General features: G+C 46.5%; 1 protein-coding gene across 7 annotated transcripts; it reads right to left on the bottom strand.

The window, feature by feature from the left end:
* Nucleotides 1-9: 9 nt before the first annotated feature.
* On the bottom strand, nucleotides 10-26,939 carry BLTP2 (bridge-like lipid transfer protein family member 2). 7 transcript variants are annotated; one of them, XM_019927024.3, is made up of 39 exons: nucleotides 26,784-26,939; nucleotides 25,800-25,923; nucleotides 25,231-25,280; nucleotides 24,786-24,933; nucleotides 24,483-24,601; nucleotides 24,190-24,250; nucleotides 23,817-24,006; nucleotides 23,100-23,223; nucleotides 22,815-22,939; nucleotides 22,508-22,575; nucleotides 22,256-22,401; nucleotides 21,175-21,293; nucleotides 20,900-21,063; nucleotides 20,482-20,740; nucleotides 19,769-19,974; nucleotides 16,754-17,846; nucleotides 16,129-16,320; nucleotides 15,785-15,987; nucleotides 15,520-15,638; nucleotides 15,178-15,398; nucleotides 14,671-14,861; nucleotides 14,438-14,537; nucleotides 14,104-14,306; nucleotides 12,926-13,220; nucleotides 10,112-10,269; nucleotides 9,630-9,836; nucleotides 6,361-6,460; nucleotides 5,945-6,127; nucleotides 5,325-5,446; nucleotides 4,697-4,852; nucleotides 4,493-4,614; nucleotides 3,737-3,917; nucleotides 3,082-3,168; nucleotides 2,773-2,883; nucleotides 2,503-2,638; nucleotides 2,268-2,398; nucleotides 1,981-2,082; nucleotides 1,265-1,399; nucleotides 10-831 (listed from the first exon to the last, which is right to left on the bottom strand). In XM_019927024.3, exons 1-39 carry the CDS (start codon nucleotides 26,849-26,851, stop codon nucleotides 649-651), a joined length of 6,702 nt encoding a protein of 2,233 aa, XP_019782583.2. In that variant the 5' UTR covers nucleotides 26,852-26,939; the 3' UTR covers nucleotides 10-648. The 7 variants fall into 7 exon arrangements, 6 of the variants coding, with proteins under 6 accessions (XP_019782583.2, XP_019782585.2, XP_073653207.1 ...); XM_019927026.3 differs by having other exon boundaries at nucleotides 4,493-4,605; XM_073797106.1 differs by lacking the exons at nucleotides 24,786-24,933; nucleotides 25,800-25,923; nucleotides 26,784-26,939.
* Nucleotides 26,940-26,994: the final 55 nt, after the last annotated feature.

The raw sequence follows: 26,994 nt of genomic DNA, 5'->3' as shown, positions 1-26,994 counted from the left end.
AAACCAGCATCAAATTTAAAATATATTTTTTCTCTTTAAATGATTTTTTTTTTTTTTTTTACCATTTTTCAGGGGATACCCCAGGGAGAGGGACCCATAGCCAGCTGTGTCTCCTACTGCCATTCTCCCAAGTGAGCTTGGCACAGATTGGGGAGGGGCTGATTCCCCCCACAGCACTAATACCTCTTTCATACAAGGCAGTGGAATGAGGAACAGAAGATCAGCCCCTCCCCTCCACTTTCTGGCACAGAGGGAGAGCAGTTACACTTACAAATATATATATATTTTTTATATATGTCTATTTATAAAAATTTATCACACTTGATCAGAGCTGTCCCCCCACCCTTTCAGTTGAACCCAAGGGAACCAGATACTAGCCGTGGGGCCATTCCCTGGGCCTTGCTCTCTTGATGCCTCTCTGGCCCTGGGCCTGCTGATCAGTGTGAGGTAGAACTCAGAATTATTATCCACCATGTTCTGCAAGGAACAGGCCAGCTGCTAAAGAACAGCGCCTCTATCCACAGTACCCTGTGGGCTCCTGACCCCCACAAATCCTAATGGATGAAGGGAAGCACCTCCCACCCCACAAGTCCCTGTGGCCTGAGCCAGAGTCAGATCCTGTACTGCAGCCTCTCTTGAATTGCCGGATCACTTGCGCCTGCCAAAGATGGACTTCTTCCCAGGATTCTTGTTGCCCACACTTAAACCGATGAGGAGCCGGGCTTTCTCCTCCTCTTCCTGCTGCTGCACGTTGAGGTCCGATTTAGTTTCCAGCTTTCCCCGGACTTCAGACCCTGCTGCAGGCTTCAGCCTTAGCTTCTCTTTGATTACCTGATAGGTTAGGGAGGAGTAAAAGGGAAGGTAAATATTAATGAGACAGGCAAAATAAATCAAGTGGACCAAGTCAGTAAAGATTTATCAAACTTACATGAAGGCACAATGGGGCAATTCAAATTATAAAATGATCTCTGCTTTCAAGAAGCTTACAGTCTATTAGAACCCACTCTAAACATGAAGTTGTGCCAGCCCTCACTTCCGTAAAAATCAACAGTAGTTAACATATATACAGCAGTCAGTAAACATTCAGTTTAACCATCTGAGCAAAGTCACGGAGAGGACAGGGATAAAAGTCACTCACTTCATTCACCTGCCCCTTTCCCAAGGCTGCTTGTTAATACATGCATCTTAAAATGAAATGCTCCTGAGCAGAGGATCTGCTTGCCAGCCCCTGCTAACCAAACAGCCATGAATTCTGCCGGGATACCTGGGCAACCAGGGCTTTGCGGCTGTCCCTCTTGACAGCCATGGCAAAGTCTAGCCATGTCCATGTGTTGTTGTGGTACTCCAGACAGGGCAGCACCAGGTTAAGGTCGCCCCAGTCCACACTGTTCTTCTCACCCTGCAGGAGGGGGAGGGAAGAGAAGAGAAAAAAATATATCAGCTGCCAGTTTTAGTCCAAGCCAGTGAGTCCAAGTCTAGTACCTTCCTGCAGCAGCAACCTACAGATACCTATTTCCCCTTATCTCAGTCTGGTACTGATTCCTGAGGGCAGCAGAGGGAACAGATTTATCACCCACAGACAAGCTTCACAAGCTGAACTATCTCTGTTTTTAATCTCTGATCTTATGCGGTGCCGTTCCCATACTGTTCTAAAAAGTGCTGGGGGCGCTTCCCTGGTGGCGCAGTGGTTGAGAATCTGCCTGCCAATGCAGGGGACACGGGTTCGAGCCCTGGTCTGGGAAGATCCCACATGCCGCGGAGCAACTAGGCCCGTGAGCCACAACTACTGAGCCTGCGCGTCTGGAGCCTGTGCTCCTCAACAGGAGAGGCCACGACAGTGAGAGGCCCGCGCACCACGATGAAGAGTGGCCCCCGCTCGCCACAACTAGAGAAAGCCCTCGCACAAAAACAAAGACCCAACACAGCCAAAAATAAATAAATAAATAAATGAAATTTAAAAAGTGCTGGGGAAGGGCAGACCTTGTAGCTGACGCACAGTGGAACCTGTGGGATCTTTATGTAGATGAAGGAGTTGTTCATGGCAGCTCGCTCTTTCATCTTGTCAATATCATCCACAGGGTGCTAGGAAAGAAAGGAAAGAAGAGTGTGCCCCTGAAGCCATCACAGGAAACTCAGGACCCCAAACATCTCCATCTCCTTTCACCCCTGGAATAGACTCAAAGGAAACAGAAAGAAATCCCCAGCCAGGCCAAACAGTGTACCCCAAGACTCTCCCATTTTTCTATCATCAGGGGCATGTCTGATACCTCAGGTGCTTTGCGAAATGACCTTCTGACCCCAGAACTCCGATTCAAGCCCTGTGCCACACCCTTCCCAGGGCCCAGTGGTGCTGCGTCATCTGTTGCAATCAGTTGCCGAGGCTTCACCACTGGTATTCCTATAAAAAAGCAAGTACACTAGCTGTTGTCCTCTTGCTGAAGCCTCAGCTGTCTCTGGGGCTGCTACCTCAGTCTTCTGGAGCTCCACCATTAAAGTTCTCACCAGTAGTCACCAGTTTGGACTTATCTTCTTCATCACCAACCTCGTCATCTTCCACACTTCGTCCAGGAAAGAAAAAGCCCATTATTCTATGAAAGAACTGGTGTGTCAGCTGGATGGTGAGAGGCACCACATTTACCTAAAGAGGAAAAAGGCTGAAGAAGCAATTAAGCTCAGACATCATCCCTCTGTTTACCTACCCCTAACATAAAAACGCACAGATAGTTTTTAACTGCCTTTTGTTCCTGGGTCCCCAAAGGACTGTTTACTAACCTCAAAGTGCTCCTTAACAGAAATACCCCCAACGGGGGGCCGGACTTTGCTGAAGAGGCGAAGAGCTAGCTGTCGCCCAGACTGGCAGGAGCTCTGGGGCCGCAGGACTACCTGTAGAATAAAGAGTAATAAATCAACCCACAAATCCTCTGCAGAGGAGAGACGAAGCAATGGTCTTGCTAAGCTGGGCAAGCTTCCACCATCTCAGATCCCATTGTTTCCCATAGTAGGTTTATGTGGAAGGGTCACTGCAAATGCCCAGTGTTAGGAAGCATGGGAATGGGCTAGGAATAGGGAAATAAGACTTACCTTATAGACAGCATTGGGGAGGAGGTTGTTCATAGTGAACCAGCCCAACTCCAGAAGATGTTCTGCTGTGTCATCAGATTTATTCACCTATAAAGACAGATTCCCCCACCCCCACCCCCAAACCACTATAATAAGCTTTTCTCAGGAGCTTGCTAGAGTACTGCTACATATATCATTTGTTTTCATGGCCAGGGCACTAAGTGCCTGCAGTACTTTCCAGTCACTGTGACATTCAAAACTGGTCTCGACTTATTTCCAAATGGCCCTGGGGGGTTGGAAGAATAATGAATAATGTCCTGTCCTCCACGCCATGGGTAACTGCAGGAAAGCTGAATGCCAATATAGAATTAATGATTCTATTCTAAGCTGGACTTGGAAGATTACTTCCCTCTGAGCCACATTTCTAGGGATAACCTTATTCAATAAGGGAAGCATTTGATCAAGCTCATCTATATATTATTTAATATTACAAGCAAATGTGTATGAGCGGCACTCTCTGCTCATGTTTCTATCATTAATAACCATTAATACCATCATTAACAGTCATATAATAATCAGTCCCTTTTTGTTTATCTCTTTTTGTGAGTTAAGACTCCTGAGAAAGGTCAATGCCTCTCAATACAGCTGTCTTTGTGTGACTGTATACACCCAATACCTTGCTGTAGAGGAACCGCTGCAGCTCCAGTTCAGCAATTCCCAGCTGTCCATCTTCCTCTGTCAAGCGCCATCGTGCCTGAGCAAAGTAGAACTCGGTGCGGCGGACCACACTCACATCTTCTTGCTGCTTTCGCAGCTCCATCTTGTTGGCCTGCTGCAATTGGAAATCCTTAAAACACCTATAAATAGATAGGAGGGTCAAAGCCAATAAGGGCAACAGCATTTGGGTTAGGGGTGGGGCGGAATGCCCTAGAATGATGCAGGAGGTAAACCCAGAGATGGACCTATTCTAGAACAGCTATTCCCTAAATTTTTTCACTGGATTTGTTGCTCCTCAAACCCTGGGCCATGGGAGCACAAATCCCATCTTTAGTTCTACAGCTTCTTGAAAAAGTAGTCTGTTCCTACTAGTAACCCCTATGATTGTATCTGCAATTGTGTTCCTTACTGATCAACTTCAAGACATTTTATTTTTAGTTTAGTTGCACAGTATCAAGGCAACAAAAATGATCTTTCCGAACTACCTGTTTTTCTCCTTTCCCCGGAGGTACTCTAGTAAGGATCCTAAGAAAGGGCTCTCCTGTTCTCAACCTGTTGGCCAAGTCCAACAAGACTCATTCAGGAAAAGGTGCCTGAATCTACTACATCAGCCTTTGATAATACACACTAGACCTAAAGACTTATCAGAACACAGGCAAAAGAAATCGACTCCAGCTGGGGCACTGGAAAAGGGCTGGAAAGAATGCTGTGGCACCTGATGAGGATGTTAAGCTCTTCACTTTCCAGCTGTAGATTGGCCTTCTCCTGGTTTAGCTGCAACTGAAGCTTCTGGTTCAGGTCAAGCAGGTTCTCATTCTTGCTGTCATCCTGCAAAGACTAGGGAGCCAGATAAGGAGAAACTGAGAGATTTCCCTTGTCCTAGGAGACTTCCCTGTCCTTAGATTGCCCGGGAGACTACCTTCATGATAGAATACATCTGCTTCTCCAGCTGCCGTATCTGGGCCACATGCTGCCGCACAGCCTCCTGTAGGTGTAATATGCTGCTGCGCTGCTCCTCAGGATTGCTAGAGATCTCAAGCTGGAACCTGACCCGCTGCTTCTTTTCACTATGCTCCTAAAGGAATGGAAAAGGAAATGAACAATAGACAAGTCTTGTAGTAAAGTAAAACAGAGAAAGGAACAAGAAATGATGATCTCTTCTGGAAAGCTCATCTTTCTCTCTCACCATTAGTGAGAGTAAGGGGTGAGCCAATGCAGAAGATTTGACAATGTGGATTTCACAGTAAGCCAGTCCCACAGGGTAGGGGTAGAGGTGGGAAGTGGGAAGTAGTTTGTTTTCAGAGGTATGTAAGTGACTGAGTAAAGAACCAAGAAAAACAAGTAAACACCTCTACAGTCTTAGGGACACTCAGACCTTTCCTAAATAACTAAAATTTCAACTGCTGCTGCTGACTAAAAGAGGATGTACTAACCACAAAGCCCTTTTCCAGTCTGAAGCATGGCTTTTCTTACTGGACCCCAAATAAAGCACAAGGTCTGGTGATTCCTGTGAGACTAACTGGCATTCTATAAGGGCCCATACTCACCTTCCGCTTGGGTTCTACATGGAGCAGCAGGTTGTTGACGATATCCAGGATCATGGCATACTGAGCCGGGTTTGTGGAGATTTCCAGCTCATGGTGGATGAGGGTGAAGGTATCCACAGCCCCTAGGTAATTGTTAGCAGCTAAATAAGAGACTCAGTTTCTCCCTAAATGTCTACCCCATCTCCTAACCCATATCTAGAACCACTTATGTTACTTAACCCCATAAAAGGTCTTGGTGAGATATGCTCATGGGTAGAAACATGTGCTTATTTCAGAGTCAAACAATATCCATTCATTCCAGTAAGTTTTTTTTTTTTTTTTTTTTGGCCGTGCCTCACCCTCGCAGCATGTGGGATCCTAGTTCCCCAGCCAGGGATCCAACCCGCACCCCTTGCAGTGCAAGTGCGGAATCTTAACCACTGGATCGCCAGGGAAGTCCCCCATTTATACCAGTTCTATTCTCTCCTAACAGAACTTTAAAAATGTAAAGCAAAGTGAAATGTTAATGCCCTAGGCACACTGGGACTCTTAGTAACACTTCTGCCTCAAAACCACTAAGGAAATAACTGCTTTCACAAGTTCCCTAGTCCTCTCCTAAAAGCCTTTCAAAGCCTGAATACCTTCCTGCTTCTTTAGGAGATCTTCCTTTTCCTGGTTCTCATGAACCTCAGGTGGCTTAATCTGAGTTGCCAGCTCAGGATCAATGTCATGGCTGTAACTAATATAGTACATTCGGCAGCTGCAGCGTGAAATGATCCGCTGGACTTGCTGGGCTTGTTGCGCCTCAGCTGGCTGGTTCCAATCTGCGAAGAGGTAGGAAAGAGATAAGAGAAAGACATTCTCAGAAGAGGTATTGTGAGAGCCTCCCAGCTATGCGTGATGTCTAGGGAACTCCAGACACTTGCTTTCAACATAGCCTAACACAAAGTGGTCCTATTCCACGTACATTAATCTTACAAACAGGTAAGGAAATGAGGCCCCTTAAGGATGCATGTCTGCTCCTAACCACGTAATGGGGGAAGAGGTGAGAACTGACCTGTGGTAGTGGTAACCATGCCTCCCACTGCCTGCCCGCTCTCCATCAGCTCCTGCACAGAGTCCAGACTACGCTGCCGGTGCTCCTCAATATTCTTTACCTGAAGACAGGGATACAGGCACCTTTAACTCCTGGGGGACCAGGAGCTTGTCCTGCACAAGCTCCATTATATATCTCCATTATATCCACTATACAAGTTTAACACTATCTAGATTTTCACTGCCTGGAATAGCTTGAAGAATCTCCCAGGGTAAAGGACATATGTCCCTCTCTCCTGACCCAAACCACCCAATTCTCCAAACCCAACTGAGTTACATGCACGTTTTGCCAGGCCTCAGGCCAGAAAAATACAAGCTAGGTTAAAACCAAATCATGTCCCACCTCACACCCATTAGGATGGCTACCAAAAAAAATTAGAAAATAAGGCAAGGATGTGCAGAAATTGGAACTCTGTGCACTGTTGATAAGTAAAATGATACAGCCACTGTGGAATTTCCTCAAAAAATTAAAAACAGAATTGCTGTGTAATCCAGCAATTCCACTTCTGGTTATATACCCAAAAGAATTGAAAGGAAGGTCTCAAAGAGAAATTTGTACTCCCATATTCATAACAGCATTATTCACAATAGCTAAAAATATGGAAGTATCCCAAGTGTCCATCAGTGGATGAACGGAGAAGCAAAATGTGGTATTATACATACAATGGAATTCAGGTTTAAAAAGGAAGGAAATTCTAACACATGCTACAACATGGGTGAACCTTGAAGGCATTATACTAAGTGAATAAGCCAGTCACAAAAGGACAAATATATATGATTCCACTTATATGAGACACCTAAAATTTATATATATATATAAAAGAGAGGTATTTAAGAGTAGTCAAAATCACAGAGAGAGAAAATAGAATGGTGACTGCCAGGACCTGGGGGAAAGGGGAAGTGGGGAGTTACTGCTTAATGGGTATAGTTTGTTTTTCAAGATAAAAATAGTTTCAGAGATGAATGGTGGTGATGGTTGTATATTATGAATGTACTTAATACCACTAAACTGTACACTTAAAATGGTTAGGATGATAAGTTTTATGTTAAGTTTATTTCTTTCGTTTTGGCCACGCTGCGTGGGATGCAGGATCTTTGTTCCCCAACCAGGGATGGAACCCTTGCCCCCTGCAGTGGAAGCACGGAGTCTTAACCACTGGACCGCCAGGAAAGTCCCTTTTTCTTTTCTTTCTTTTTTTTTTAAATGTTTATAAATTTTATACTATGTATATGTTATCACAATTTTCAAAAATGGAAAAAAAGCAAATCATGTCATGGGCAAAAAAAATTCATCGAAACCAATGACTTCCCACCCATTTTGGTATTCGTGTGTTTGTGTTCTTGCTGTTTTCTGTCTTCAGACCATTTGACACTGTTGCCATGGGGGAAGGGAACTGAATTCTTTTGACACTCTCTGCCACGCTGAAGTCAAAGTGAATAGAATGAGTGATATGAGAAGAACATAAACAATCTGTCAAGTCACCAAAAAATTCATATAGGAAAGGCAAGATCAAAGTCTTTCCCACCTAAGCCAAGGACATTCCACTCTAATGCTAATATCACAGCCTGAGAAAAAACGAGTTCACTTGCAAAAGAACGCATGCCTAAAAGAAGCAGAGGCCCAGAAAATGTCAGATCTTCCATAGTTCATCCTGCTTATCTTTGCGTGAGTAGTTACCACCTTCTGTGCCTATCTCCTGAGACTACTGGTAAAGGGTACTGCTTGCCTGAACTACAACTGTAATATACCAGCAGGACCTTTCATATTACCAACAACCTGACCCTTACTTGGCTTGACATCTGATTAAATGCTTATTACTTATATAACTCATATAACTTATACTTGGGGTTGAGCCTTAAGGTCATTGGAGTAAGAAGTACCAGCCAGGGAGGAGGGAAGAGGGATTAGCTTTATCCCCATTGAGTAGAATGAAAAATGAAGTATTCACATTGGTCCTAATCGGATGTAGCTGGATCCAGTAACTCATCTGAATGTACCATGCCCAGCACAATGCGGACACTTAACACCTGTTAAATAAGTAACCACAATGCAGAATATTGGCTAGGTACATCTCATAACCATTAGATCTCCCAATAAATCTGATGCAATTATATCACAGAAATTATAGTACAAATTTAGTTTTACCAAGATGCTGAAAAGAAAATTTATAGCTTAGTCCCTGCCAACTGCTCACAATCTCACCTTCTAACAAAAACATTATCTTGACATACACTAAGACTTCCTCAAACATACTGACTTAAAAGAATAAAACTGGGACTTCCCTGGTGGCGCAGAGGTTAAGAATCCGCCTGCCAATGCAGGGGACTCGGGTTCGAGCCCTGGTCTGGGAAGATCCCACATGCCGCAGAGCAACTAAGCCCGTGCACCACAACTACTGAGCCTGTGCTCTAGAGCCCGCAAACCACAACTACTAAGCCCGCGTGCCTAGAGCCCGTGCTCCGCAACAAGAGAAGCCACCACAATGAGAAGCCCGCACTCGCCGCAACTAAAGAAAGCCCGCGCGCAGCAACAAAGACCCAACACAGCCAAAAATAAATAATAAATAAATTTAAAAAAACAAATAAGACTACTTTCCATCTGAATGAAGCTTTGTATTTTTCAAAGTACGTTCTCATTTGATCCTTTCAACAGTTTTCTGAGAGTGAAGTATTAACTCAATTTTACAAATAAAGGTGACTTCCCAAGGGCTCATGGCTACTAAAACAGCAAAGGTGAAATCAGAACTCACATAATAACCTGCCTCCTAGACAAGCAGTCTTTCTACTCAACCTTACCGATTTGCTGAAATGACCAATCATCTTCATCAGAGAGATGAGAGAAAGGGCAGATAGAGAGCTTATCTAAAATTCTGACTTACTGCCTGTTTTTTCGGCTGCCTGCTGATTAGTGTGATCTTATTAATAGGGGTCAGCAATCTCAAAAATAAAAAAGTTCTAACCCATTTTATTCTCATGTAGGGAACTGAGAATCTCCCTTGCAATGAAATAGAATAGTATGAGATTTAAAAAACAGAAAAAGCACTATGTGTTCACAGATCACAGGCCAGAGACTGCCAACAGTTTCTACATTCAAGTGTTATCATCAGCCTCATTATTCTGCCAACCTGGTAGCAACAGGTACTGTCAAGGATCTTGCAAGCTATTTTGGCGAAAGGGGTCAACTATGGAAAACTGGAGATACAACGGGCCTTCCCAGCCCTGCTGACTAACCTCTAACCAGAGCTGTCGGCCATCCTGCTCAGTGGGGCTGCTTTCAGTGGTGGCAAAGTACTGCATGCCATCCAGTAGGCAAGTCCAGGATGTCTTTTGCTTCAATGTGTCACCATACCAGGCTGGATGGTGTTGGCACTGCAGCAGCTGGGCTTTGGCAGCTGACACAATGACACAGCCTTCTGTCTCCGCTCCACGAAGAACCATCTACGCCAGAGACAGAAGCAGAGTCACAGCACCAGGGCCACAAAGAATATGGAAGGTTAGTGAAAGGGCCTGTACCAATGACTGCAGCTGGGTCTAATTCTGGCTTACTGAGTGCACGCTACTGGTTTTTAGTAATGGAAGTGATTATCCACGATACCTGTTAGAACAATTTTTTGGAGCTCTACCCACCTATTCTTATTTAGAGGTGGGAGAAGGTAAACACATATGACTATGATCTAGCCCTATCTTTAGGTGCTCTAGTAAAGAGAAGGTACCTGGCAGTTGACCAGTTCAATAAGGCAGTTTCGGTTATATATGTCATCCGTCTGGCAGGCAGCAATGCCACACAACTGGTCACTCACACCTGACTCCTCTTCTGTGAACACTACAAACCTATCTGTCTCTTCAATCAGCTTCTGCAACATGTAGGCACCTGGCAGAGAAATATGAAGTGGGGGAAAAGCCACAGAGTCAAAGGGATAGAGAACACATCCAGGGCCAAACTGATCTTCCTTCAATTTCTCTAGAATGTATTCTCCCCAACCTGCAACTCCAGCCCAGCCCACTCCACCCCTTGACCCCTGGGTAAGGGTTGTCATTTCACTTTCCTTCAATTTTAATAAAAGTAACAGATTCCCAAGAGCGACTTAGAAATGCCATCTAAGTGGTAGCAATCCTTTCTCTTAGGCATATCCACCTCTGAATTACTCTAGGATCTTTTTTCCTTCCATTTTGTTCCTTCTCCTTTTCATTTCATATTGTTTTAAATGCTATTTGTTTGTTGACCACTCCTTTCCACATAAACCACTCCCCTGCCATCAGTGTCACTGTTCTAGCTCTACTGCTTTCTCTGATTATGACTTTAGATCCTCTACCTTCTCCCAGGTTTTAGAGATAAGTATATCCCCTAAGGTCTGTCCTTGGCCTGTTCCCTTTTCTTTTTTCTAGAGTTTGTCCAACAGTGTTGTGGTTAAGAGCACAGAATTAGACTAGTCTGCCTATGTTCAAGATCCTATCTCTGCCAGTTACTTGATTGTAACCTTGCTTGCTTTAACCTCTGTCTCAGTTTCCTCGTGTGTAAAATAACACTAACTATCTAATATGGTTGTTGAGAGAATTAAATGGAATAATAATACATAAAGTATTTTGCAGGGTACCTGCCACACAGTAAGCAACTATTATCTCCTTGGCATTAACTCTTAGTTCTATGCTGAAACTCCTAAGTCTCTACCTCTAGCCCTAAGCTTTTAGATCCTCATTTCCACCTGTTTTTTAGACATTACCTAGAGGTACTACTTACACCACAAACTTAGCATGTCCAAATACGAACTTAACAAACCTATACCTCCCCAAACCTGTTTATTAGCCTCTGGCTCTCCTAGTTACCATCAGGCCAGTCACCAGGCTCAAAACCTCAATCATTATCACTTTATCCCTATTTTAACTCCCTCTTCCCACCAGCTGCCAAATCTCTTATACACATAATAACATTTCTATTCATCCCCTCATCTCTATTCCCACTGCCTCTACCTAATTCAGGCTCTCCTTTCCTCTTGCTGAGACACCGTAATAGCTTCCTAATTTGTCTCCCCCACCTCCAGTTTCTTTCCAGTCGTCTTTCCATTGCCAGATTTATCTTCCTAAAAGTAAGATTCTAATGACACACCTCTATTCAAAAACCTTCAGTAGTTCACCACTGTTTACTGAATAAAGAACAAAAACTCCTTAGCCTTGTATTTTTGATGGTCTACCTGCAGTTTTCCCTTCCAGCGTCTTCACCTGTAGCTCTACTCTATGCCAACCCAAACAGACTGTTCACTCTGCTCTGAACACATTGAGCTTGACCAACTCCACTCCTTTTCAGGATGTTCCCTTTGCTTTTAATGCCCTTGCTCCTCATTTCCACATGTTCAAACCATACTAAGCCTTCAAAGTCCAGCTCAAATGCTACTTCCTCAATAAACCCTTCTCTGATTATAGTCCCTCCTTCACTACAGTCAAGAACAGCTCACATATTCTTTAATTTCTCTCTAGCGGCATTTATCATTTTTCACCTTGTTCTTAAATTCACCATGAACTTGCATTCCTCTGTACTTGTTGTTCCCTCTCCCTAAAACGCCCTCTTTTCTTTCTTTGTCTATCAAACTCTTACTCATCTTTTAAGACCCATCTCAATTATATTATCTTCTTTGTGAAGCCTTTCTAGACTTCCCTATGCTGATTTAAATACTTTCTTCTTGAACATTCTTATAAAGCGTCTTCATGACTCTCCCCACACACACCCCCAACTGTGCTGCACAGCATGCAGGATCGTAGTTCCCTGATCAGGGCTCGAACCCGTGCCTCCTGCAGTGGAAACACAGAGTCTTAACCACTGGAGCACCAGGGAAGTCCCTCATGACTCTTAGTTTCAGAGCTTCCCCCTCATCTTTACATCCCTAATGTCTACGGTCATGTCTGGTACATTATAAACCCTCAGTAAAGCTAAAAAGTGAATCTATGAATGAATTGGAGTGATTGAGTCAGTGAATGAATGAACTAATCTTAGCTCATCCAGAGACGATAAACTTGTTGAGTCAAGTAAAATATCATATATTCTGTATCTCTCACTAAACCCAGCACAGTGCTCTGTGCCTATTAAGTACTCCATAAACACTTATTGACTGAACAAATTAATTCATCAAAACACAAAACAATTCTCTAATCCTTTCTTTTCCCTAGTCATTGTAAGTCATCACTCCTTCCTGATCCTCTTCTCCTGGCCAAAGGACCAGACAGTTTTTTTTTTTTTTTTGGCCACACAGCGCAGCATGTGGGATCTTAGTTCCCCAACCAGGGACTGAACCCGTGTCCCCTGCAGTGGAAGCGTGGAGTCTTAACCACTGGAGCGCCAGGGAAGTCCCATGGACCAGACCCTTTAATGCCCCCATCACTGCTATATAAGACTTAGGTGGCCTAATATGGAAAAACAAGTTTCATCTTTACACACAGATCGAACCAGTCATAATTTAGTCCTTCTCAAACTCCTGTCCGAGCTCACATACATATTCTAAACCTAACCCTATGGAGTCTCGTCTCCCCCAGCTTACCTCCTGAAGACGCCTTATCAGGCTGTCCACTAAAGCTGGGAGTGTTGACAGGAGGTGGGGCTGGGGCGCTGGTCGGAACACTCTGCTTTGGCTTTTTGGCTGGCATCTGGGGATCAATCTTTAACCCCTTCAGAGCCTCAGTAGAGAGATTACGTTTGAGTACAGCTGCCTTTTTGTAGCCATCATATAAACCAAAGGCAATGTCCCGATTGGTGGTTGTCCAAGAAGCCCGTAAATCTACCAAGTGCAGCTGATGTGTGTGAAAAGCAGGATCCCCAACTCGAGTAGAGAGCTCCTAAGAAACAGGAAAAGAACCTCAGAGTAGCATGGAAATTCCCAACATTCCTCCTAGACCACAAATGCAGAGATAAAAAACATGCTTGTTGAGTAACAGACCTGTTCTGAGGGATACAAGACAACCCTAGAGAAAGAAAACCTAAGTGGTCTTAGTGTGTGCACTAGATTACACTCTGACTATATCCACTGTATTTTAAATGACTCAGAGAATTTCAACTAAAATCCTTCCTTAATTGTGTGTGGGGGGGTGGGGGGACCACCAAATAAGGCACTAGAAGCAAAAAGTTTCACTCTATTTCCTGAAGAGCAAGAGACTATCTTTACAAGGAGAGGGAAAGAAAGGAATTTTCAAAAAGAGGGATGCTGATACTAGTGAGTGCATCATAAAGTAACAACATATATAATTAGAGTGTAGTTTAGGAACATCACCAGGGACTTAGCCTGAAACCTACTCCTATGGACTGAATTGTGTACCCACACCAAATTCGTATGTTGAGGCCATAATCCCCAATGTGACGGTATCTGGAGATAGGGCCTTTAGGAGTAATTAGGTTTAGATGAGGTCATGAGGGTGGGGCCCTCATGACAGGATTAGTGTCATCATAAGAAGAGACATAAGAAAGCTTCCTGCTTTTCCTGCCAGGTGAGGTCACAGTGAGAAGGCAGCCATCTGCAAGCCAGAAAGAGAGCCCTCACTGGAGGAACCTGGTCCTCACCAGGACCATGCTGGCACCTGATTTTGGACTGCCCAGCCTCCAGAAGTGTGAGAAATTTCTGTTGTTTAAGCCACTCAGTTTATGGTATTTTGTTATGGAAGCGTGAGCCGACTAAGACACCTACTGATACAGAAAAGGCAGTAAAGAGAATGTGTCAGGCGGTACCTCCTCAGCTGTGCGATTGCTGTGCCGTTGGTAGGTAAGGGAGGACAGGCTCAGTAGGTGGGTCTTTGTTACCAAGGGATCAAGGCAGTGGTCAGCATTCTCTTCAGTGGGCGAGGCCATCAGGTAAACAGTCACCTGACTTAAGTCACTAACCATCTGGGTCACACTCCAGTCAGAGATGAGGCGCCGCATCACTGTGCCCGCTGAGAAAAAGAGGCATACAGAGCCCATGCAAACCAGTACAGAACAGTGTGGGACAGAAAGAGGAGGGAAGGGAACTGAGAAAGAGGACAAGGAATAGGCAAGGACAAGTGGTGGGAGCCTTTGATCTTACCTTGAGGTATAAGCCGCTGAGTTCCCCGAGTGAAGACGTGGCCCTGACTGCACTCAATTTGGATGCCACGTTGCTGGGCGAATGAGGCCCAATAATGCACCTGGCAACAAGAGAGCATAACACTGAATGAAGGATGGCATCAGAGAGACGATTCAGAGACCCAGTAAGAGAAAACAAGAAAACTAGAGAAGGGGAACAGAACTGCAGATGTCAGCAGCACCGTCAAAGCTGACCTGCAGCTGGGGAAAGAGTGCAGTATAGGAAAGCTGCTTGTAGTGCTGGCCAAGTTTCTTCTTGCTGGGTTTCAGGTTATTGAAGAGCTTTCCCCTACAAATAGGCCTTGTGACACTAGTCCAAGTTGCCCAGAAGTTCTGCATCCAGCGCAGGGTGCTACTATACAGCAGAATTCGGGGCTGGGATATTGCTGCAAAGGAAACGACAGACATTTCCTAGCTGTGGTTAAAACACAGAGACGAAGCTAAATCCTTCCCTAGCTTCAGGTTTTAGAGATTTAAAAACCCAAACAGCACTCAAGCCTCACACTCAATATCCCCAACACCCTCTCCTTTCAAAGACCCAAGCTCCCTACTTTCACCAATCCTCTTCCAAAAAAACATCTTGACCCAAACCCTCCTTTGCTCTTTTCCTATCCCCTCTCCAGAGGGTCAGCTGAAGTCCTTGGTGTCTAAAGTTCATCCTCCCAAGCCCTTCCTCCCCGCTGCCCCAGATCCAAGCCTCACTTCCACTGTGCCGAGTCAGATCCATCTTGATGGAGAGATTGAGGTTCTCAGAGCGAAAGGCCCGGTAGGAGTCATGAAGCTGGCCCAAGGGCACCTCAGGCAGGAACTCTGGGGCCCGTAGAGTGACACCATGGTGATCATGGGGGTTCCCATGACATAGCCACTGCAGGTCCAGTGTCATGCAGAGGTCAGGCAGGTGAAGGAAGCAGCAGTCATCATACCTGGCTCACAACAGAGCCCTGGCCCTTAGTGCCCTGGTCACTTGCAGCCCCTCGGCTCTTCCCCTCTCCCCCCACCCTGAGTCCCACACCCTGTTGAGGCCCCATCTATCACCCCACTCACTTAGAGGCTGTTCTCACGTTGACATCCAAGTCACCCTTGAACACAAACTGACCAGGTTTCCAATGAAAAGACAGCTGGTTCCACTCCCAGTGCATATTTTCAGTTGTGTTGTATGGATCCTATAACCACCCCAAAAACTTGGTCAGATATGAATAAACATATCACCTTCACCTCCCAAATCAGTAGCTTTCTCTCTTCCCCCATGTGCTGTACAAGCCCCAACCATACCATCCTAATAAGAAAACAGTTCCTCTGGACCCCTCACCTCAGTAGCCAGCTGGTGCAGGTTTGCCTGTTCAATGTCCATGTGCCAGTCCCCATGGAACAGAAGACGGCTCTTGTCCCACCAGGGCAAGGGTGGGCTGGGGTCAGCTGAGGGCTTGGTCAAGAGGTCCACAGACTGGCCAATCAGTGTCCAGGCTGGATCCCAACACGGGCCCCATACCACTGTGTACTGGAAGATTTCCGCTGGGGTAGAGGAGCAAAGGGCACAGCCTGCTATACAACTTCATCCCTCCCTTCTCCCTTCACTCCAGAAAGGCCTCAGCTCATCTCCCACCCCAGCCATCACCAACATCTCAGTCAAATCATTTGCCCTCCTCTACTCACAGTGAAAGTCGTGATAGAATTTGAGTGGGGGCATGTTCCTCTCCACTGCCACGTTACCCCATGGAAGCCCCAAGTGCAGGATTTGACGCCGACGCGAGCAAGGCTGACCGCTCTGCTCAGTGCCCACAAGTCGACCCATCAGCCGCCAGTCACGGATCTCAAACAAGTACCGGGGATAGTCTCTTATCCGAACTGTTATTATAGGGAGGATACACACCAGCTACTCAGGAAACTGTCTTAGCACTCTCGGGCACTTTCCCCCCCGCTACTATTTTTACCCATCTATTGATATTTTACAAGATCAACTGAGAGAATAAGAGTTGGCAGTCGGCAGCAAGACTGAAAAAGTGCACGGAGACCCTGAGCAGACAGTGAGGGGAATAACACTGAGACCCAAGAGCCGCACTAACCCTGAAGATGACTGTGTTAGTACCTTTGTGTTTAGCCAAGCGGTTTCAGGGTGAAATTCAGGAACAAAGAAAGGGAAGAGGAGTCCACCCATCCCACTCCACCCACCCCAAAACAGCCACATTTCCCAATATAACTGAGCTCCTCTGTAATCACTCAAAGACCTCCCTGGACAAGGGCAAACACTAGGCCCTGCAAATAGGGAAGTACTACTTACCCAGAAATGTCTTGACACTGCACTTGAGCATACGACACCACTGGATGACAAGATCTACCCCCTCCGCAGGAAAAGGGCTGCCTGGATCAAGCTCTCGAACCTGCTCTACCACACGCTCAGGCCCGTGGAAGGAGGCATCTGCCAGAGCCACCAGCTCTAGCCCTGCCAGGCTCCAAGTGAGCAGTGCCCGGCGCATGGGTGTGTTGCCATAGAGACGACGGGAGCGCTGGATGTAGATTTCGATGTTTTTATGCTCCAAAGAGGCATAGAGCTCCTCAATTTTGCGGGCAGGCAATAACTCCCCATGCTGCTTCCGAAGAGCAGCCACTTTGGCATCCAGCAACTGCAGCCTTTTGGCACTCTCCTTACTTTCATCCTTCATCAGTTCATAGTTATCACGAAGTTTCACCTCAAAAATATCATCCAGGAAAACCCATGAGAAGTGCTGAACCTTCAAGAGTAGATCAGGTGGGAGGTGGGCAGAGCTTGGAGAAGCCTGAGAACGAGTTCCTCCATGCAGTCCCTTCAGCCATTTCTGAACTCCCACAGCCTCATCCAGAGTTCGAGAAAAATCATACTGATAAGGAAACTCCACTGAGACTGAACCCAGGGAGAGGAGCCAAACACGGTTCCGGAGGGTCTGCAGCACAGGGAAGGGGTTCCGGTGGAGGATCATCTCCTCCAGCTCAGGCAGCAGCTGCACCTCCACCTCCTTGAAGTTGAAGATGCTATTGCCATCGAACCCAGCAGCCAGCTCTGGGCAGTAAGCCTGCAGTGAACCCCCGTGCCGGCTCAGAGACACACTCTCTGCAGCCAGGGTAATGAACCTGTCCTCAGCTACAAAAGCTGTCAGCTTAGCTGTGCTCACCTCTAGAGTCAGGTTTAGCAGCCGCTTTGGGGGAGAGGGCTCAGGGGGACAGCCTTCTGGCTCACAGGCAGTCTCTGGAGTCTCTAGTGCAACAAGTGGAACAGTCTCAGGAAACAGAGTGGCTCTTAGTAGGTCTCGGCACTGCAGGGTGGCCAGGATATGCTGGTACAGGTACATGTGATCTGGAGGGCTCCAGAGTAAGGTCAGCCCTGCACCACACTGAACCTTTAGAGAGCAAGAGAAAAGGATCTATCAATTACAATGTCCCAGAACACAAGAGACACACCTGGCTCAAGAACCATCTCCACTCAGAAGTCTCTCCTGAGTCATCACATTAATTACCCCCTTGTTTTGCTCCTCTTTGCACTAATAAACTGAGCTAACAGTTCTTAATTTATACTTACAAGCACTTACACTTTTTTTTTTTTTTTTTGCGGTACGCGGGCCTCTCACTGTTGTGGCCTCTCCCGTTGCGGAGCACAGGCTCTGGACGCGCAGGCTCAGCAGCCATGGCTCACGGGCCTAGCCGCTCTGCGGTATGTGGGATCTTCCTGGACCGAGGCACGAACCCGTGTCCCCTGCATCGGCAGGCGGACTCTCAACCACTGCGCCACCAGGGAAGCCCCACTTACACTTTTTAAGTCCTCCTCAACTGGATTCTAAATTGTCTGAGAGTACAGACCATGTATTTTATTATTTTTTTTAACATTTTTTTTTTTGGATGTGGACCATTTTTAAAGTCTTTATTGAATTTATTACAATACTGCTTCTGTTTTATGTTTTGGTTTTTTGGCTGTAAGGCATGTGGGATCTTAGCAGGGATCACACCCACACCTCCTGCATTGGAAGGTGAAGTCTTAACCACTGGACTTCCAGAGAAGTCCCGAGGCCACATATTTTAATTCTGGTATCTACCACAGTACATCCAGTATATATACATGTACTCAATAAGTTATTTGGCTTTATGTTTCTGCTCATGAGTTATCTTTCTATAACAACCACACTCTGTAAAATAACCATTGCAACAATCAACTGGAAAATGTTTCATGCATTGATTGCACCTTGACTTAATTCTTAAAATGTATAAAGAGTACTGGTCACACAAGTTAATACAGCAATTGACCTATGGGAAAGTATGCCTCAAACAAGGGAGTAAAGACCTTGTCAGCTTGAAAAACAAAGTCAATTCTCAATAGTTAAGCAGAGAAAATTTAAATCCCAAGACAAAAAAATTCCTTTGAGTTCCAATCTCTGAAAAGGAAACTCTTCAGTTTCCAAAGGAAGCTGAAGTCTGATGAACAGGAACATATCCCACTCTCCCCTCAAGAGGGCCTTACATCTGTCTGATACTCTGAGGAGAAAGATATTGGGGAGCCTCTCAAAACTTTCCAGTGCCCCCATCTTCAGATCTCTTCCAGTTTTTTGATGAGCTGAGTGCTTCAGTAAAATGATACCAGATCGTGACCTTTAAAAGCCCTATATTTTTCAGATATATGCACTGAAATCTTTACAGTTGAAATTATATGTCTGGTTTCTGCTTCAAAATAATCCCAGAGAAGAAGGCAGGGATGACTGCTCAGAGTTTAGCTAAATGAAGCTCGTCGTAAGTTGGTAATTATTGAGGCTGGATATGGATGCATGAAAGTTCGTATATTCTCTCTAGTTTTATATATATTTTAAACTCCACATTAACAGTTAAAAATGTACAGAACAAGGGCTTCCCTGGTGGCGCAGTGGTTGAGAATCCACCTGCCAATGCAGGGGGCATGAGTTCAATCCCTGGTCTGGGAAGATCCCACGTGCAGCGGAGCAACTAAGCCTGTGTGCTACAACTACTAAGCCTGTGCTCTAGAGCCTGTGAGCCACAACTACTGAGGCTGCATGCCACAACTACTGAAGTCCACGCGCCTAGAGCCCATGCTCCACAACGAGAGAAACCACTGCAATAAGAAGCCCACGCACTGAAACGAAGAGTAGCCTCCGCTCACCACAACTAGAGAAAGCCCACGCGCAGCTACGAACACCCAACACCCAACACGAGGTGTTATATTTCTCACAGGTGAGTTTCACAACATGACTCAAGACTGGAAAATGCTCTAAGCCTAGGAAAAAACCAACCTGACTCCACCTCCCCACAGAAGCATTACCTCTAGAGAGCGGATGCTGCTGTGATAGGTGATGGAGAGCATGGAGAGGCTGAGCACTGGAGTGGGGATGTCAGGAGCCTTACAACAGGGTTGCATCTTCTCTGTGACCGACTTCACCAGCGCAAGCACAAGTCCTTGAACACCCAAGGTGGAGGTTTCAGCACTTCCCAGGACGGTCAGTGTGTCCAGTCGGATCTCTGAAGCACCTAACATCCAGAAACCATGTCAGGCTTGGTTCTCAGCTCTCAAATGGCAACTTTAGTCCTCACTCTCCCTCCTTCCTTATTCCTTTCACTCTAGCTATCCTTACTCCCCACACCTTCCTAACCTCATTTCTCATGTTTTAGGGAAGTTTTTCCTCTCCCATTTTAACCTAACTAGATCTGGCAGGGCCAAAGAAGTTCCCAAACTCCTACCAATTCCCCAGAGGTATATCAGTTACTCTCTAGAACTAGATACACAAAGAAATAAAAAACTAACTGCATCTCATTCTCTTGATCAGATATCAAAGCTGTCTTTTTCTCATGCACCTTGCTATTTGTAAACCCTTAAGAAACATCAAGAAGCCCAATAGTTATGCAAGACCTTCCAACATTTCATGCCTCTAATTTAGAAAATTTTCATATAATTGGTCTTATTAAGTGAGAAGGAGCAGCATAATCTGCTTAGGTTACAAGCCACCCACTTCAGTACAGATTTCCTGTCCCACTTACCGACCAGGGCAGAAAGGGTGAACAAGTTCATGTCCTCCACCTTCAAGTCCACCTTCCACAGTAACGACACAGATTCCCCAAATGAAGATTCCCTAGAGACAGCTGACTTCCCAGATTGTGGGCCCATCAAGGACAATATCCGAGAAAGACACTGAGCACAGGTATCTGATACTTCTACCTGCAGTCCTCGGATGGTACAATCAAGAAACAGGGTGTCTGACTGAGTGCTGGACAGGCCCAGAGGCTGGTTATAGCTACCCTAGAAAAGAAGCAGAAGGACTCCATCACAAGCATGCCAACACACAGTTCCGTAACGCACTGATGCATCGTCTGCTGCCAAAAAAAGATGCTCAGTGCTCTAAAGCATGGTAGGATGAGGAAACTTCACCGGCTACTATTCACCAAAGTCCCCACCTACCTGTAGTGTGAAGGAGTCCAGGACAAGCGCCTCACCCCAAACATGCATATTGGGTGGGTGGGGTGCCCGCTGAATGTGGGAGTCACTGCCCACCCGCCAGCAGAGGTGGTCCACAGTCAGGACACCCCGCTGATGGATACTTTGTGGTCTCAGGTGTTGGTAATCTGAAAAAAGAAGGTGGGAGAGAGGAGTTCTTTGGAGCCACAGTGGCCATCAATTGGGCCGAGCTCCACTAATGAACAGATTCTTGTTCCTCTTCCATTGCACAGCCTTACCCAGAGAGATGGAATTGAATCCCAAGGCAAAGGGTGGTGTATCTCCAAGCTGAATGGAAACGTTGACATTGGAGATGGAGGTGCTAAAGATGATAGGAGCCAGGATTTGAGGGAAGGTTCTGCATAGGGATAAGACATCACTGTTTGATAAGGAAAGAATTGCAACTTCCTACTATGTAACAGACTCCTGAATCTCTCAAAAGACAGGGTGAGTTTTGTTGTGATTCTCAGGATGGGAGGCAACTAGAAAAAAACAGACTGAATTCATCAGTTCGCTCCCACTCCCAGTGATAATCCAGAGACTTATTAGGTTGAACCAGATGAAACTGCCATTTTCGTAGATCGAATGTGATGAAATCAGTATATCTTATGATTTAACTTACTACAATCAAAAGCATCGCTTCCGAACTGACCTTAAGTTCTCTATGCCAACACAATGCAAGTACTACACAGAGTCATGGCACTGCTGACATGATCTGTCACCTTATAATCTAAGGCAGACGAGATACTGTTATCATTTAAGTTCAGTTCAACAAATGTTCATTTCGTATAACAAGGAACTGTGCTGGGCATTGAGGACATAAAAGCAAAGAGGATGTCATTCTACCACCAGAGTCTAGTCTAACAGGGAAGATATATAAAATAGGTTTGCTACCGAGTCTGAGCTACTGAAACTGAGATTTAAAAAGCTCAAACAATCAGGGACTTCCCTGGTGGCACAGTGGTTAAGAATCCGCCTGCCAATGCAGGGGACACGGGTTCAAGCCCTGGTCCACGAAGATCCTACATGCCGCAGAGCAAATAAGCCCACGCACCACAACTACTGAAGCCCGTGCGCCTAGAGCCCGTGCTCCGCAACAAGAGAAGCCACCGCAATGAGAAGCCCGCACACCACAACGAAGAGTAGCCGCCACTCGCCGCAACTAGAGAAAGCTCAAGCGCAGCAAAGACCCAACGCAGCCAAAAATAAAAAATAAAAAGATCAAACAATCAAATACATATTTAACACAAAATGCCACTTTAGACCAAAAAATCCAGGAATCCACCTGATAAAATGGTGGCTGAAAAAGATTACACTGACCTTTTTTTCGTTTGCTTAATAACAGATGAACTAGACTCTTGGGTCTCCAGGGCTAGCATGTGCAGCCAGTGAGAGAATTCCAGATGCCGGTAATGAATAATACAAGTGTTCAGAACCAGGGAGGCTGCGAGGTCAATGGTGGTCACCTGGAAATAAGAACACGAGAACTGTGGGCTTCGGTTTAATTTCATTAGCTCATGATGCGACGATGCACAGAGAAAGAAGAAAAGGAATGATTCTTGGTCAACACACCTGCACACTAGCTTTGAGGGAGTTGAGGCAGACAATGCGCTGGCGGCTCTGGGACAGCAACAACCCATCTGTAAGGGCAAAGGGCAGATCAGAAGGAAACACTGGGAGGGCAAGAGGTAAGACTAGGAGAGAGTAAGAGGCAGGCAAGGAGATGAACAGGTCACCAACACTATTTTCTTTCAGTATGTTGCCACCTCCCCTTCCTCGGTTACAGTGATATTAAATTAAGAAGACCAAGTGGGGCATTGGGGAAGAGTGTGTCTGGTCCTCCCATTCTCTCTCAGTACCAGTATCCCCACCCATGGACCTTTCAGAAGGAGTTCAGTGCTCATCTGTGCCATATCAGAGTTTGCTGTGAAGCTTCGAAGGGGCAGCTGATCCTCATCACGGTGGTACAGGAAATGCAGCAGCTTCAGTGTCCAATTGAGGTGCCTGGACCAGAGACAGACTCTGGCTTAGAAATATGTGGGATGCTATTCCTACTCCCTTTATCCCCTCAGACAAGCTCAGTGCAGCTACTAGGCTGGTTATGGAGACCCCAGCACATAGCTCCGACTATCTCTCTCCACACTTCTGTCAGGAGAGATCTCACCTCTTTTGACTATTCATGGACAGCACCACACTTGTGATCTCCATCTTCACCTTGATTTGGTCTGGCAGCTGCTGAAGGAGGTACAGGCCAGGCAGAGTTGGCTCAGCCAAGTTCTCTATCACCTCTGAAAACATGAATGAATAAGACAAGAGCCATCAATCCTTAACACTCAAGTCTCCCAACACGCTGTGCCCTCTTTGGCCAAATCCTCCCATATAAAGTAGGCTAAGCAAACACCCAATCTTAGGTCATAACGCAAAGATCCCAGAGATCCAGGGACTTGCTGTACTTCCTTCCCCAGAGTCTAAAAAACAGTATGGAAAGCAGGTTGTTACAATGAAAAGAATATGGACTTTCGGGCCAAATAATTTAAACCCCATTTTCACTACTGACTAGCTAGGTGATCTCAGTCAAGTAACCTATCTAATCTTCCTAGGCTTCAGTTTCCTCATTTGTGAAATGTTAAGGAGTTAGTACAGGAACATACACAAAACACAAAGTACAGGTCTAATTCATGATAATTACCCACTAAATGTTAGTTCTTTCACGCACCACAAGCAAATGCCCTATTTCCTCTAGCTATCCTCAAAGGCCAGGGTCAAAGGCCAAGGCACTAACAAATCACACCTGAACAAGCGGTGAGACCACTATTTCTTTTCTACTTCCAAAATAACCCGAGAACAGGGAAGCTAAGAAGCTCACTGACTGGGGCTTTACCTGAACAGGGAACAGGCTTGGATGCCAGGCCTGGGCCCTGGTGCAGCAGCTGACTATGGAAGAGGCCCTCATGCAGTTCAGCATGGAGTGTCCACACATCCACAGTGATCGCCTTCAGCTGCCGGCTTCTGATGCCCACCTCTAGACACAGCTTTAGGGTAAGTGAGAGCTCCGCTAGACAGGTGTTCTCCTATAGGGAAGATACTCCTCTAAGGTGTGAACGCGTAGGGAGCTTGGGATCAAAATGCTGTGATCTGGAACACATCCTTGAGGGAACCCCATAGCACACAGAATCTGGAATGTAAGCCCTAAGCTCCTTCATACCTCATGCCCAGAAGAAAACAAGGCATCTGAATGACCATGGCATACTCACCAACTGGCCACTCTTTAGAACTTTGCTGTTGATCTGACTTAGGCTCACCTCACATTTCAGCCTGGGAAAGGAAAAAGATTAACAGCACTTGGCCCCTTTCCTCACCATTTACCTTCAATCAGGCTTTGTGGGCTGGAAGGCACAAGGCAAGCATTAAGTGCCTAATCTTACTCTCTCCTCAAATTACACAGAATGAGAACTTGACACCTTGATAAGAAAGCCCTGACATCCACCCACCCTAAAACAACTATAAGGCAAGAAAGGGACTAGCAAACCTTCTACCCAGTGCTTACCTCTTCCCATCACTATCCAAAAGAAAACTGCTATCTCTGATCTGAATATGCCACAAGGATTCAGAAGTAGCCACCTTGAGAACCATGATGTTTATAGAATCTACATGAATGGAGAACAGCTGAAAAAAAGATGCAAAAATGAACGATAATTAACATCAAGGCAACGTCCTTCCTTTCCAGTGGAAAAAGAATAAGAGGCAGCTCTTAGTATTATGCCTCAAATACAGCAAAAAAAAAATCCACCCATGACTCCACAGCCAGCCATTCCTACTTCAGTCCAGCAAAGTGGGAAAGTAGTCTCACCTGGCAGAAGATCTTCAATAAGGATGGGCTGAAGGACAGCTCCTTTTGGTGCACCCCAGTACTCTGGGAGAATGGGGCAAACAGGCCAGAAACCTTCTGTAGGTCTGTTCTGATACGTACTTCGCCGAAGCACAAGGCCACATAGTGTCTGCCCAGAAGAGAAATCTCACTGCCATCATGTCCATCCCTTCCATAGCAGTCTCTTCCCCTCCCTCACATTCACCTTCCCATCCTCCCTAAAAATGTAGCTCAAATCATGGAAGATAGTCTCATAGTAGTTATCAATATCTGTCCCACAAAACAATAGCTTCAAGGCTAATCCAGAGACATCAGCAAGAACCCACTTCCCTCCTTGGGCTGTGAGGCCTCTGTAACAGAATCTCATTTTGCAAACCACAATCCCAAAATATTCCCCAGGAGGAGAGTGAGGTGATAGGGTACTCACGGCAGATCATGGCTAAGGAGTTTGCTGGAAATCCACAGGCTATCAATTTCCTAAAACAGTGTGGGAAGAAGCTTTGTACACTAGCTGCTAGGCAAGCCAAGAGCAGCGTGACAAGATAGGAAGGGGTCTAAGGAGAGGAGGACGTGCTATAGCCCTTCCACTAAATATTCTCTATCCCATTTCCACCAGCTTCTCTCCTCGACACTATATCCTGTTCCTCTAATGACACTGATTGAACTTGTTTAGTATTTCTCTTTTATGGATATGTTGCCCTGTTTCCCCTCTTACATTAGAACAGTAAGCTCTTCTACTTTCTGTTATCTTTGTTCTGTGCTTTACTTCTGTATCTTTCTTACATGCCCTGGACACCCTGTGCCTTATAAGCATTTATAAAAGAACTTGCATCAATTCCAGTGTTCCTAAACTAGCTCTAAAATCATCTTGGCAAAGGGATGGCAAGGCCGGGGTTAACTAGGAAAGCCACCAGAATATTTTAAAAAAGGAAATTAAAAGTTGAAATTCAGTTGGATCAACCCAAATACATTCCCAGGAAGTTTCCTAGGACTCACCACTGTTTGCTGGTGCTGCTGAAACTTAAGACTGACATTTTGAATCCAAAAAAAGGAGCCAATCTTTAGTTCTGCCTGCAGCTTCCGCTGACACCACTTGGTGGCCAACCGGACCACAAGCCACCTGCAGAAAAATCCTTGTGAGTTCATAGGACCCTCTCCCAATTATCGCCTCCGTCACCCCCTGCGGGTCCTAGAAGGCCATGCAAAGGGACATGAACTGGAGGTGGATCTTCTTGGCAACCCTCCTGTCTCCCAAAACACCACTCTGTCACATACATTCAGCCACGCTGATCAGGACCCTAGCCCCAGAGTGTCCCCTCCACCCAGATGAAACGAGCCGAACTAAACTCCACCTTTTAAGTTGGAGACAAAAGAAAGCAACCCCTCAAATCCTCAGGAACCCCAGAGGTAGAGAGAAGAGGCCCCAACAGGAGTCGAAGTACAGGCATCCGTGCCAGATGTGCCATCACATAACCCGCAAAAGGTCTCCTTCTCCGCCCTCCAGACAGGTGTCTGCGGGAAGGCAGTGCGGGCTCACACCAGCCCGGCTCAAATGCCGCTCTCCCTGGGCAGCCAAACCTGTTCCGGCTCCCCAGGGCGAGGCTGCAGGTGCCCTTCGCGCTCGGGGAAGGGGACGTTCAGGGGCATGTGGATGGGGAAAGAAAAACCAGCCAGCCGGGGCCCCCCTCATTCACACCCCTATCCGCTCCCCAATCTCAGCATCTTCTCAGGCCTCGCCCGCTTGCTCAGTCTCCCCCCACTCTCGGTTCCTCCGCGCCAGCTCCGGTCGTACGCCCCGGCTCGACCCCTCCCCGCGTTGCGCGCCCCCTCCTCGGCCCCTCCCCCTCCGCTGCCCGCCCACCTCCCCCAAGACCCTTCCCCCTCCCGCGCGCCTCTTTCCAGCGCGCGCCCACCCCTCAGTCTCTTTTCCTTCCCTTCCCGCCATCCCCCCCACACACGCCGTAGCCGGGATCCCCTCACCGGCCTAAGAAGAGGGCGCTAAGCGTAACCAACAGCAAGGCCAACAGCGCAGAGAAGAACAGGGGCATTCCGGCCCCGGCCCAGCCTGGCTCCGGCCCCCGCCCTGCCGGGGCGCCCCTCCCGCCCCGCCGGCTCCGAGCTGGGCCGCCGCGGGCCGACCGGCAGCACGCGCAGGGATGGCGCTGGGCGAGGAAGCGTTGGCGCGCGTGCG

The sequence above is a fragment of the Tursiops truncatus genome, chromosome 20 (genome assembly GCF_011762595.2).
Source record: "Tursiops truncatus isolate mTurTru1 chromosome 20, mTurTru1.mat.Y, whole genome shotgun sequence".
Taxonomy (NCBI): domain Eukaryota; kingdom Metazoa; phylum Chordata; class Mammalia; order Artiodactyla; family Delphinidae; genus Tursiops; species Tursiops truncatus.
The sequence above is the reverse complement of the archived record's forward strand: the minus strand, read 5'-3'. Positions and strand labels throughout refer to the sequence as shown.

What these genes read in the sequence shown, in the direction of transcription:
- BLTP2 (XM_019927024.3), bottom strand. Translation starts at nt 26,851, where the DNA reads ATGCCCCTGTTCTTCTCTGCGCTGTTGGCCTTGCTGTTGGTTACGCTT. An exon ending in CTCCTTAGCCATGATCTGCC is followed by an intron (nt 24,934 to 25,230) that starts GTGAGTACCCTA and finishes TCTTCTGGGCAG; the next exon opens with ACACTATGTGGCCTTGTGCT. An exon ending in AACGTGAGAACAGCCTCTAA is followed by an intron (nt 15,399 to 15,519) that starts GTGAGTGGGGTG and finishes GTTGTGAGCCAG; the next exon opens with GTATGATGACTGCTGCTTCC.